At 48.8% G+C, this 13,370-nt stretch overlaps 2 protein-coding genes across 3 annotated transcripts in view; both read right to left on the bottom strand.

The window, feature by feature from the left end:
* AFG3L2 (AFG3 like matrix AAA peptidase subunit 2) overlaps positions 1–12,336 on the bottom strand; it is a 48,313-nt gene extending 35,977 nt beyond the window's left edge. The window contains exons 1-5 of one of the 2 annotated variants that reach the window (XM_055368428.1): positions 11,799–12,336; positions 6,423–6,522; positions 5,673–5,750; positions 2,127–2,233; positions 1,816–1,968 (exon numbers count right to left, since the gene is read on the bottom strand). In XM_055368428.1, coding sequence (XP_055224403.1) covers positions 1,816–1,968; positions 2,127–2,233; positions 5,673–5,750; positions 6,423–6,522; positions 11,799–11,912 — 552 coding nt within the window. In that variant the 5' untranslated portion in view covers positions 11,913–12,336. The remainder of the gene's footprint in view (positions 1–1,815; positions 1,969–2,126; positions 2,234–5,672; positions 5,751–6,422; positions 6,523–11,798) is intronic. The other variant, XM_055368429.1, reaches the window with a different exon arrangement.
* Positions 11,914–12,765, bottom strand: LOC134757421 (DBF4-type zinc finger-containing protein 2 homolog; the record flags this gene model as incomplete). The annotated part of the gene is made up of 2 exons (XM_063699402.1): positions 12,455–12,765; positions 11,914–12,349 (listed from the first exon to the last, which is right to left on the bottom strand). Coding segments are annotated over exons 1-2 (747 nt in total), but the record flags the coding sequence as incomplete, so codon positions are not given.
* Positions 12,766–13,370: the final 605 nt, after the last annotated feature.

The raw sequence follows: 13,370 nt of genomic DNA, 5'->3' as shown, positions 1-13,370 counted from the left end.
GAATTGGGGAGCAACTGTTCTTAAAGGCAGTCTCTGTCAGAGAGGAATGACTGGCACTGCTCCACCCCACAGACACCTGCTGGGGAGACAGCAGACTAATGCCAAAGAGCCAGAGGCTCAGGAGGAGCTACAGCTATGGAGAAGCCACCTCGAGGACCTGCCATCCCAATCAGAAGGACGGCTGCAGCCCAGTCCACACACAATGACCACTGCTTCTGAGCAGCTTCTGAGTGGGAGTCCCCACTACATCTGAGAATTACACATATAAGATCCTCACTTTCATAAGATAAACATGTTTCAAAAATCCAACTAGATAAAAGGACTCTGGAAGATGGTGGCATAAGGAAGCACCAGGAACCCATCTCCCTACGCACAGGACAATGGTACAGGCAGGATCTGTGCGATGTAAGCATTTTGGAATTCTGGAGTCCACTGAAGGTTTGCAACTTCCAGGGGAAACATAAACTGAAGTTAATCTCAGTCAACTTCAGCTCTTAGCACAGTAGCAGCTGCTCATTTGAGTAGATAACCATTTCTTACGTCCTTACCTTCCTGTACAACCTTTAGAACGAATTCAAATTCTTTACACTACCTCAGTAAGTATTAATGTCGTCTTACTTTATCCATTTCGTGGATGAAAACCCAAGTATTAAGAGGTTAAGGGGTTTCCCCAAGGCTACACAGCAGGCCTAATTCTGGTGTCTATCACTATACTGCATCAATTCTATTTTTTTTTTTTTTTTGAGATGGAGTCTCGCTCTGTTGCCCAGGCTGGAATGCAGTGGTGCAATCTCGGCTCACTGCAAGCTCCGCCTCCCGGGTTCACGCCATTCTCCTGCCTCAGCCTCCCGAGTAGCTGGGACTACAGGCACGTGCCACCACACCCGGCTAATTTTTTATATTTTTTAGTAGATTCGGGGGTTTCACCATGTTAGCCAGGATGGTCTTGATCTCCTGACCTCGTGATTCACCCGCCTCGGCCTCCCAAAGTGCTGGGATTACAGGCGTGACCCACTACGCCCGGCCACTGCATCAATTCTAAGACACACATTTTTCATATCTTAACATCAGAAATGGAGATCCATTTTACAATTGATGGCATGTCATAATTTCATCAGCATCTTATTAGATTTGTCTTAGCAACTTATAAAATACCATGTGTCTTACAATCCATAGCATCTTAAATATGCTGAAATATGGTCTTACTTATTTCCCATTGGTTGTGGTGAATATAGTCACACATGGGCAAGCCCAGCAGACAGTAACAAAGGCTGCTCCGCAGACAGAGAAATGGCAGGGACCACGCACCCACCTGGCCCTCCCTTAGAGCACCATCTGCTCTGACAACACACGCTGATTAGCTGCCACGCCCACAGGTGACTAAACGTAGTAAAGACCCACAGAGGGCCCAAAGAGGCTGGCACACAACAGCACAAAGCAGGGGCAGACGCTGGCACATGACAGCACAGAGCAGGGGCAGAGGCTGGCACACGACTGCACAGAGCAGGGGCAGCTGAGGGCACGTGAGAAAAGGGCGCAAGCAGAGGACTGCCAAGACCATGGTCAGAAGCAGTGGTTCCAAAACCCAGTTCTGGGAGGTAGTGAAATAAAAGAATTTGGGGGTAAATGTGAGGACACCAGGTCAAAACACGAGTTCTCTCGTTGCAGTACTTCTCAGCATTAGAAAAATCTGAGTGAAAATAACAATTTTACAATGGACGAGCCAGGTTAACCTGCTGACTGTCACTTCTTTGGTCTAATCTGATGAATTTCACCTTTGAACCACAATAGCCACCAATCCCATAAAATACTTACTACTCCTTTTGAAAGATAGTTATTGACAAAGTCCTTCCAAGTGATTTCTCTCCCGGATCTCTTGAGCAGCAAGTAAAACATGACTCCACCCCAGAACAGAGCAGTCCAGAGGAAGAACATCCTGAAATCCTTGTCGTCCCACGGAATGTCACCCTGGGCAGAGAGGGAGACAGCTTCTGTGAAGAATGAAATTCCACAATACGATCTATGCTCTGTGAGACACAAATCCCTCCAACACTACACTAATGCCTCCCAACCTTCTCTGGGCCACCATCATAACCTCAAAATTCACACAATGTATAGCATCAAACCTTCTGAAACCTGGACCACCAGTGAGAATCATCTTTCTTGCCACCTCGTTTTCCACCGCCACCACCTCCTCCTCCAGAAGAGCGTGTGGTAGCAGCTGGCTTTGATTCTGTTTATAAACAAAGAGCACACATAGAAGAACGGCAAGGTTTTAGCTCTCTCAGCAATGTCTTCATGTATACGGTTTAATAAAAGACTCATTGCAGAATACACTGTGGCGACTGATCAGTTACTAAGTGAAGCACTATGAGAAAGAATACAAATACAAAGCTTACCAATCAGGGAGGCTCCCAAGGGCTATACTTCCATCATCTCATGAAATATGCACAATAACCCAATAACCCAAGAAATTATAGGACTGTTATACCCTTCACAGAGGGAGAAAGTATAGCTTAAGTAACTTGTTGGATGGGTGGCAGTGTTAGGGGACAGTGAATAAGTCACAGAGTTGGGATGCAAATTCCTGTCCCCACTCAAAGTTTAAAGTGTGTTCTGGCCACGCACGGTGGCTCATGCCTGTAATACCAGAATTTTGGGGGGCCAAAGCAGGAGAATCCCTTGAGCCCAGGAGTTCAAGACCAGACTGGGCAACAAAGCAAGACCCTGCCTCTGGCCTGGCGCGGTGGTTCACGCCTGTAATCCCAGCACTTTGGGAGGCCAAGGTGGGCGGATCACCTGAGGTCGGGAGTTTGAGACCAGCCTGATCAACATGGAGAAACCCTGTCTCTACTAAAAATACAAAATTAGCTGGGCATGGTGGTGCATGCCTGTAATCCCAGCTACTAGGGAGGCTGAGGCAGGAGAATCACTTGAACCTGGGAGGCAGAAGTTGTGGTGAGCCAAGATCACGCCATTGCACTCCAGCCTGGGCAACAAGCGTGAAACTCTGTCTCAAAAAAAATAAAAAAATAAAAAAATAAAATAAAAATTAGCCAGGCATCGTAGTGTGCACCTGTGGTCCCAGCTACACAGGAGGCTGAGGCAGGAGAATCACTTGAGTCCTAGAGTTTGAGCCTGTAGTGAGCTGTGATTGTACCACTGCACTCCAGCCTGGGCAACAGGAAGACCCTATCTCAAAAACAACAGCAACAACAAAACAAAACAAAAGTAAGTACTCCCTTTCCCACTCCCACAAAGTATACATTGTTAACACTTTCTTGTTCAGGAAAGCCCATGGTTTTGACAAATGGCTAAAAAAACACACCCACAGTTGGTATTCAGCTGGCATCTTTGCTTGGTAGGGAAATGTATGTAAGGAAAACTGTAAATCAGTCCTTGTTGTTGTTGTTTTAGAAGGAGTCTCACTCTGTCTCCCAGACTGGAGTACAATGGCATGATCTCAGCTCACTGCAACCTCTGCCTCCCAGGCTGGAGTACAATGGCATCATCTCAGCTCACTGCAACCTCTGCCTTCCAGGTTCAAGCGATTCTCATGCCTCAGCCTCCCGAGTAGCTGGGATTACAGGAGCACGCCACCATGTCCGGCTAATTTTTGTATTTTTAGTAGAGATGGGGTTTCACCATGTTGGCCAGCTGGTCTTCAACTCCTGACCTCACCTGATGCACCCGCTTCAGACTCCCAAAGTGCTGGGATTACAGGCGTTGAGCCACCGCACCCAGCCCGAACACACTTCTAATGTCTTCAGTGACCATGAAGCAACCCCTCTAGTGTAGCAGGATGGGAGGCTACAGGCACCTGGTCATCCTCAGTGGCTATGTAACATGACACATTCACCCCGCTATGCTGCATACGAGGGGCTTCTGCACCTCTGTCTCGAGTGGAGTCTGAGACAGGTATGATATGCACAAGCCTCAGCCCCCACAATGAGGCCCAGGACTGAAAAACACACAGTAAGCACACCACTAAAGCTGTGCAACACTCCAAACCACTCAGGGAGAAAGGAATGTCCACACAAAAGCATCCCAAAAGCTTGTATGGGTTATCATTACTGGGCCCCCACACCAAGACTCAAAGACCACCTAGCATGCATTGGGAGAACTGTAGGTACTGCTCCAACCTAGAGCCCCGGGGCTGTCACCAGCCCACACCAGCGCTTCTCCCTCCCCATGTCCCCTGCCTCTTACTCCTTTGCATTCTTTGGGCATGTATTTTTCTGTCCAACTAGATGACAAGTACATTTAAAAACATGGACTCCTCGAGGCCAGGTGCAGTGGTCACGCCTGTAATCCTAGCACTTTGGGAGGCAGAGGCAGGTGGATCACATGAGGTCAGGAGTTCAAGACCAGCTTGGCCAACATGGTGAAACCTCATCTCTTAAAAATTAGCTAGGCATGGGGGCGCATGCCTATAATCCCAGCTACTGTGGAGGCTGAGGCAGGAGAATCACTTGAACCCAAGAGGCAGAGGTTGCAGTGAGATCGTGCCGCTGCACTCCAGCCTGGGCGACAGAGACCCCTCCTCAAAAAAAAAAAAAAAAAAGAAACTGAATTACAGTTTTCTTTACATTTCCCTAAAAAGCAAGGATGGGCCGGGCATGGTGGCTCACGCCTGTAATCCCAGCACTTTGGGAGGCCGAGGCAGGCGGATCACGAGGTCAGGAGATGGAGACCATCCTGGCTAACACAGCGAAACCCCGTCTCTACTAAAAATACGAAAAAAAAATTAGCCAGGCGTGGTGGCAGGCGCCTTTAGTCCCAGCTACTCAGGAGGCTGAGGCAGGAGAATGGTGCGAACCCAAGAGGCGGAGCTTGCAGTGAGCTGAGATCACGCCACTGCACTCCAGCCTGGACGACAGAGCTAGACTCTGTCTCAAAAAAAAAAAAAAAAAAAGCAAGGAAGTCAGTCAAAATGGGCACAGGAGGCCCACTCAGTCCCCCAGCCACCGTGCTCTGAGAAAGTCTCTCCGAATCCCTAAGGTGAGGTAATGCTCTGAGGAGCAATTTTTAAAACACTGCCCTAAACACAATATGTATCAAATAAATTGCAAGTATTAGATTTCTAAGATTTTTCTCAATGTTTTAAATTATGTGCCAGATATCTACCAAATATGCTTAGTTTGACCAGACAATACCTCTAAGGTAGCCTTAAATTACTTCAATTTGCAAAATGACAGAAAAATATCAACAGAAAATTAAGGTGAAATGTAACATAAGGTCTCTAGAATTTTATATGTACTTGCAACCTACAGCTTCACAACTGACTTACTATAACTTTCTTTTTTTTTTTTTTGAGACAGGGTCTCTCTGTTGCCCAGGCTGGAGTGCAGTGGCACAATCACAGCTCACTGCTGGGCTCAGGTGATTCTCCCACCTCAGCCTCCCAGGTAGCTGGGACTACAGGTGTGCACCACCATGTCTAACTAATTTTTTGTATTTTTAGTAGGGACAGAGTTTCACCACATTGCCCAGGCTGGTCTCCACCTCCTGGGCTCAAGTGATCCACCCGCCTAGGCCTCCCAAAAGGCTGGGATTACAGGCGTGAGACACTGTGCCCGGCCTGATAACTCTTTTCTTTGTTCAGTGGAAACTACCACCATTATACATGAGGGGAAAACACAAAATTCAAATATAATATTGTCAAAAGGTACCTTTTTTCTCTCCCATAACTTCTTTAGGTTCACTAGCTTTTTTTCCATTTTTTCCATTAGGAAAGTATTTTTCAAATCCTGTTAGAAAAAGAAAAAAAATACTTATCTTCAAACTAGAATTCATCAGGTTTGTGTTCATTTTGTTTTCAAAGTAGCTGATGCATCACTGAAAAGCACAAGCTGGCCAGGCGCAATGGCTCATGCCTGTAATCCCAGCACTTTGGGAGGCTGAGGTGGGCAGATCACCTGAGGTCAGGAGTTCGAGACCAGCCTGCCCAACATGGCAAAACTCCGGATCTACTAAAAGTACAAAAAATTGGCTGGGTGTGGTGGCGGGTGCCTGTAATCCCAGCTACTCGGTAGGCTGAGGCAGGAGAATCGCTTGAACCCAGAAGGCGGAGGTTGCAGTGAGCCAAGATCACACCAGTGCACTCCAACCTGGGCGACAAGAGCCAAACTCAGTCTCCAAAAAAAAAAAAAAAAAAAAAAAGCACAAGCTAAAAGCACAACATTTCTTGTGTACAAGTACATCAAAGTCTAAATAATAGAGTTCACAACCCAGAAGTGTTAAAGGAAAAAGCCTCCTTTTTGCATATCAATTTCATTATCTACAAATGTGTTACATTTGAAGATGACATATCTTCATCGCTGTAATCAGACATAAGTTGAAGGCAGGGGAATGGGTTACAGAAGGAGACAAAAGACCCAACCTAAGAATGTAGAACACTACAGCCACACCTAAGCATTTACCTTTTGGGGGTCGAGAACAGAATCTTTGATAAGCAGCAATTACATCTGTCAAAAGAGAATTTCTGCTGGCCCTTGCTTGAGTTGTAACAAATTGGTAAAGCTGCAACATGACATAAAAATAAAACCATAGTTAAATCAAGATAAAAAATTTAAAAGAGCTTCATTACCTGGTCATAAAGTAGATGAAAGGTCTCTCTCTTCCACAGGTGGTTATGAAGTAACACAGAATGACTCCCCTAGTGAGGACTAGGATTACCTAGCACTAGGCCACTGATTCCAGCAAAAGAACCAGGAGACACACATTATTATCCAGAAAACAAGAATATTTCAAAATCAGACATAATGTAGAATTGCAGTCCAATTATAATTATGTGACAACACATTCACTTTGATGATGTTTGTTTAATTTGTAGCATTCAAAAGACAAACCCTGGCCAGGCGCAGTGGCTCACACCTGTAATCCCAGTACATTGGGAGGCCGAGGTGGGTGCATCACGAGGTCAGGAGTTCAAGACCAGCCTGGCCAAGATGGTGAAACCCTGTCTCTACTAAAAATACAAAAATTAGCCAGGCACAGTGGCAGGTGCCTGTAATCCTAGCTACTCGGGAGGCTGAGGCAGAAGCACTGCTTGAACCCAGGCGGCAGAGGTTGCAGTGAGCCGAGATCACGCCACTGCACTCCAGCCTGGGCGATGGAGTGAGACTCTGTCTCAAAAAAATAAAAATAAAATAATAGTTATAAAAATTACAAAACCAAATAAAACCACCTCACATCCACTATAATCAAAAAGACATACAAGTGTGGGTGAGGATGTAAGAAACTGGAGCCCTGTACACTGTGCTGGTGAGAATGTAAAATGGTGTAGCCACTTTGGAAAACAGTTTGACAGATCTCCAAAATGGTACCACATGACCATATGGGTCACCATATGACCCAGCAATGCCATCCCTACCCAAGGAAGCTGAAAACACATGTCCACGAAAAATATGCACACAAATGTTCACAGAAGCCTTATTCATAACAGTCAAAAAGTAGGAACAAGCCAAACATTCACCACCTGATGATGAACAGATAAATAAAATGTGGTATACCCATACAAGAGAATACCAGTCACTCAAACAAAGGAATGAAGTACTGACACGTGGATGAACTCTGAAAACATCATACTAAGTGAAAGAAGGCAGACACAATGGGTCACATATTATGATTCCATTTATACGAAATGTCTAGAATAGGCAAATCCACAGAGAGATAGATACATTAGTAGTTGCCTAGAGTTGGGGGAATGATTACAGAGAAATGCGAAATGATTACTAATGGTCACAGGGCTTCTTTTCGGAGTGCTGAAAATGTTCTGGAATTGGAGACAGTGATGATGGTTGCATAACTTTATGAATATGTTAAAAACCAATGAACTGTACATTTAAGATGAACAATGGTTTGTAAATTAAAATGTCAATAAAAAACAAATAAAACAGAATGAGATGATTTAACTTCAAATAAATACACAATTCTACACAGCAAAACAGGACAGGAACACCAACACTGTTTTTGTCTGAGTGCAATACTGGCCTGGGAGACTTTGGAGCTTATATTGTGTTACACCCTGCCCAACCACGGGAACACTTGGCCTATGAAATAACCACTGATAACAGATAAGAATGCAACATAAGAGTTTTTTTCCAGTGCCAAATCCATTAAGGGTGTAGATTAAAATGAAATGTTATTCAAGCTAGACAAGTCAACAACTCCAGGCCAGGTGCTGTCAAGCAGTAGGGTGTCCAAAGGGGAATCAGAACCAGTTCCCACCCCTAAGAAGCACAGAAACATAGGGAAGAAAATCATGGGACAAATCAGTTACACTATGGCATAACAATGTAACCAAACAAAAGCTCTGAGTACAGGGAACAGGAGTGGTGCAGAGGTAATATGAAGGGGTCTTTATATTGCCGCGTCTTAGTCTTAGTCCTTTCTGTTCCGCTATAACAGAGTGCCTGAAGCTGGGTAATTTACAAAGAAAGGTTTATTTAGCTCACAGTTCTGCAAGAGGGGAAGTATGAGAAACAGGGTGCTGGGCTTATGGTGAGGGTCACATGCTAGGTCAAATTATGGCAGGAGAAGGTGCTACATCAAAACATGGTGGGAGAAGGTCAACGGCAAAGCGGCCACATACCATGAGGGAGGAACTTCTACTTTATAATAACCTAAGGTCTCTGAAATTAAGCCAGTCCCACCACAGCTCACAGAACTCACTACCTCTAGAATGGCACCAAGACACTCATGAGAGCTCCACCCCCATGGCCCAAACACTTCCCACTGGGCCCCACCTCCCAATACCACCACGATGGGGAACAAATTTCAACATGAGTTTTGGTGAGGCCTAACTCAAACCATAGTACCATATAAAGCAAGTCTTTATATCACCATAAAGTTTAGTACAGAACAGGGCACTGTATACGCTCCATAAATATTGACTGAAAAGCCCTTTTTAGGCTCTATTTTCAAATTGTGTTGACATGGAATATCCCTAGCAATAATCCGTGACTGAATTAACACTGAGGTTGTGTTCTATGAAGAAATCATCAATGAAACTTCTTCTCCTCTGCATATCTAATCCAAGATCTGCATGTCTATCATTCAAAGAATAATGTAAGAGATACTAATTCACAAAATTTAAGTTGAGAGCACCGCATCTTGGAGAATTAGCCTTTACGTTTGACAACACGAGCACTTTTCAGTTGCTTTATCATCAGTCTTATTCCTCTGGGCATAACACCTGATAACTCATCTCTCAACACATCAGAATCTCTTCCTCACTGTGAAAGCAGTACTTCTGTCTCTGATCTTTAAGGGTAGCAGGAACATAAAGGAAAACCTGTCCTATCAGACTCCCTCACAGCACAGTAACGCCCAGGTGTCACTAGGCAAATCTTCAGAGAGTACCAAAGAGTATGTATCAGGACCGCGAACCCCCACACCCTCCGCAAATCAATCAGCTACAGCTGTCAGCACAGAGGACTTCCTTATATATCAGCATCTGAGTGATACTCACAGGGACAATAGTGTCACTCAAAAGGAAAGCCTTTGGGTAACACTTCTGACATAAAACTGCAAACTCACAACGCAGATCTCCACCTGGAACTGTACGTCTGAATCCAATATTCATGAGCAGCAAAAGAAAAGCAGTCAGGCCGGGCAAGGTGGCTCACGTCTGTAATCCTAGCACTTTGGGAGGCCAAATGGATTGCTTGAGGCCAGGAGTTTGAGACCAGCCTGGCCAACAAGGTGAAACACCATCTCTACTAAAAATACAAAATTTAGCCAGGCGTAGTGGCGGGCGCCTGTAATCCCAGCTACTCGGGAGGCTGAGGCAGGAGAATTGCTTGAACCCTGGAGGCGAAGGTTGCAGTGACCCAAAATCACACCACTGCACTCCAGTCTGGGCGACAGAGCGAGACCCTGTCTCAAAAAAAAAAAAAAAAAAGAAAAGGGATCAGAGCTTGGTAAAACAGGGAAATGGATACAGGAAACCGAAAAAGGACCTACCACACGGCAGCGTGGCGTGACCATAGCGAAGAAATTGATTTAAGACTGGCAAGGGAGCCTCAAAGAGTAAAAATCATGAATGCAGGCACTATTATTCCCCCTCCCCACCCCCGCCCTTTTTTTTTTTTTTAGGAGACAGGGTCCGTCACCCACGCTGGAGTATAGCAGTGCAATCAAAACTCACTGGAGCCTCAACCTCCCGCGCCAAGCAACCCGCCTTGGCCCCCCAAGTTGCTGGGACTATAGTCATAAGTCACTGAGCCCAGGTAAGAAAAAAAAAAAAAAAAACAATGTGTAGAGGCCAGGAGCTGTGGCTCAGGTCTGTAATTCCAACACTTTGAGAGGAGGAGGCAGGAGGATCGCCTGGGTCCTGGAGTTCCAGGCCAGCCTGGGCAACTGGGCAAGATGGTGAACCCTATCTTTTGGGACGGAGTCTCGCTCTGTCGCCCAGGCTAGAGTGCAGTGGCCCGCTCTCGGCTCACTGCCAGCTCCACCGCCCAGGTTCACACCATTCCCCTGCCTCAGTCTCCCGAGCAGCTGGGACTACAGGCGCCCGCCACCACGCCCGGCTAATTTTTTGTATTTTTAGTAGAGACGGGGTTTCACCGTGTTAGCCAGGATGATCTCGATTTTCTGACCTCGTGATCCGCCCGCCTGCTGGGATTACAGGCGTGAGCTACCGCGCCTGGCCTCTCCAGAAACTTTTTAAAAATCAACCACGGTGCTGTAGTCCCAGATACTCCGGAGGCTGAAGCGGGAGGATCGCTTGAGTTTGGGGCTACAGTGAGCTGTGTTTGCGCCGCTGCACTCCGGCCTGGGCGAAGAAGCAAAACCCCGTCTCTTAAAAAATAAAAATAAAAATAAAAATCGTAGATCGGAGGGTCTGCTACCCTACCCAAGCTGGTTTCCAACTCCTGGACTCAAGCGATTCTCCCGCCTCGGCCTCCCTAAGTGCTGGGATCGCAGGCGTGAGCCCCGGCACTAGCCTATCTCCCCTTACAGTGAAGACGTTGAGCCGACTACAAGGGCGCTGGGATAGCAGGAGGCCAAGCCAGGTTCCCGTGGCCGACCCGGGGACCTCAACCACCACCCGTACACCAGTGCAAGGCTGAGGAACCGTGTCACTTAAACAGTGAGAGCGACTATTCGACACGTGAACCTTTCATTGAGACCGATCACGGCCATGGTTCTGTCAACACGCTATCATTATATCAGAAACACGTATCAGGTCCCGTGTGTGTATCTAGAGGGATGGCTACCAACAGAGAAAGAGCCTCCTGCTGAGAGCAGGCCCTGATATGCAACGAACACAGAGTCCCTGCTCTGAAAAGGTGACATTCTTAATAATAATAGCTAATACTGCCAGTCCTGGAATGCCCGCAATGGCCCCATTCAACAGACGGGAACACGGAGACTCGGAGAGGTTAGGCAGCCCGACTCCAAAACCCGTCCTTGCGACTACATCGTGCTCGTGCTGCTGACTCAAAATTACAGACGCCTTCGTTCCGTGCTCCCGGGACACGAAAGCGGGGACAAGGACGGCCACCAAGCCAACATGACCTTCGAGGCTTCAACCGCCCCGGTGAAGCGCGAAAACCCGGCTCTACTGAAGCTGCGCGTTTTCAAAACTTGAATCCCACAGGCAGGGCTGAGCGCGAATCGGCGCTCCCGGGGCCGGCTGAGAGACAGCGCGGGGCACCCAGGCCCTCGGCAGGGACGGCCCGCGTGCGGCCGGAGGGCGGGGGCCAGTGACCTTGACGTCCGCTCTCCCGAGCCGGAAGTGGGCCCGAGGCAGGGTGGAGGGCGCCGGGCGCCCAGGTAGGACTCACCGTCCGGAGGCAAGGCTGCTCGCCCGGGCCCACGCCGCCAGGCACGAGGAGCTGCTGTAGGCCGCGGGGCCAGCAGCCGCCCCGGCCCCACAGCCGCAAACAGCGGTGCGCCATGGCCGCCGCCGTGGCCCTCTCGGCCCGGGACGCTGCGCAGGCGCGGGCAGGCGACGACTGGCGGCCTCGGGAAGCGGGCTCGGCTCGGGCAAAGGCCGCCAGGCAGCGCAACGCGCCCGCGGCTCACGGAGCAGCCCAAGCTCTCAACGCGGCGTCTCCTGCCGCCAGCCCCGCCCCGGCGCGCTGACGTCGGCGTCTCCTCTCCGAGGCCGGCCGCGACCTCTGCCAGTGCAGAAGACAGGACCAAATGGGAGGAGCATGAGGGCGGGACCGGAGGCGGGGGCCGACGGAGCAGCGTTGGGGGCGCGGCAGGAGGCGGGGCCGAGAAGGACCTTGGAGGGCAAGGGGGAGCTAGAGGCGGGGACCGGGCCGAGGGAGGACTCGGGAGGGCGAGCGAGAGCTGGGGGAGGGGCTGATGGCGCACGTGGGGGGCGTGGCTGGAGGTGGGGCCGAGGAAGGACTAGGAGGGCTAGCAGGAGCTGGAGGCGGGGCCGACGGAGGAGTGTGGGGGGCGTGGCTGGAGGCGGGGACTAAGGGGAGACGCGTGACTGGGATCCTGGGCTTCCGGGCCTGGGCAGCCGGGTCGGCCAGCCAGTAGGAGCGAGGGGGAAGTAGCGAAGGCCCCAGCGGCGGCAGATGGAAGGACCCTCCGAGCGCTAGCTGAGTCATGGGGTGGTGCTAGGCTCTGGAGACACCGAAGCACACATTCCTGACCCCTGGGAGGGCGATGCGAAGATTCACAAGCAGCAGGGAGTGTTGGGGCTGTGCCGTGCAGCCTGCGCTCTAGGAACCCTGTCGGGGAACTGGTTCTCGGAGAGCAAGTCGAGTCTTCCAGGTAGTGGAAACTACACATTGTTTCCTGTACCGTGACAGCGGAGGAAAAAAGGAGAGGTCTTTGAACTGAGGTGGGGGACTTGGGGGTTTTTCTGAGACGGGCTCTCGCTCTGTCGCCCAGGCTGGCGACGCTGGACCTCAGGCAAAGGACAGTAATCCTTGAGAGACAGGAGACAAACCAGGTGAGTCCTGTGATTACCCCAGTGGCAGTAAAACGATAACAAAAAGATATACCAGATACACCATCATACCATGCTCACACAAAAGAAAACTGAGTAGACAAATAGATTTTAGGACAAGGAAATTCCAAACAAAATTAATTGCAGGGAAAAGAATATCACTAAGGATGAAGAGGATCGGGTTTCTTTTCCAGAGACAGGGTCTCAGTCTGTCACTTAGGCTGGAATGCCATGATGCAATCGTAGCTCACTGCAGCCTCCAACTCCTGGGCTCAAGGGATCCTCCTGCCTCAGCCTCCCAAGTAGCTGGGACCAGACATTCTCGACCACACTCGACTTTTTTGATTTTGTGTAGAGTTAAAGTCTCACTTTGTTGCCCAGGCTAGTCTCAAACTCCTGGCTTTAAGCAATCCTCCTGACTCAGCCTCCCAAAGTGCTGGGATTA

This window comes from Gorilla gorilla, chromosome 17, assembly GCF_029281585.2.
Source record: "Gorilla gorilla gorilla isolate KB3781 chromosome 17, NHGRI_mGorGor1-v2.1_pri, whole genome shotgun sequence".
NCBI classification, from domain to species: Eukaryota; Metazoa; Chordata; class Mammalia; order Primates; family Hominidae; genus Gorilla; species Gorilla gorilla.
This window is presented reverse-complemented; position numbering and strand designations above follow the sequence as displayed.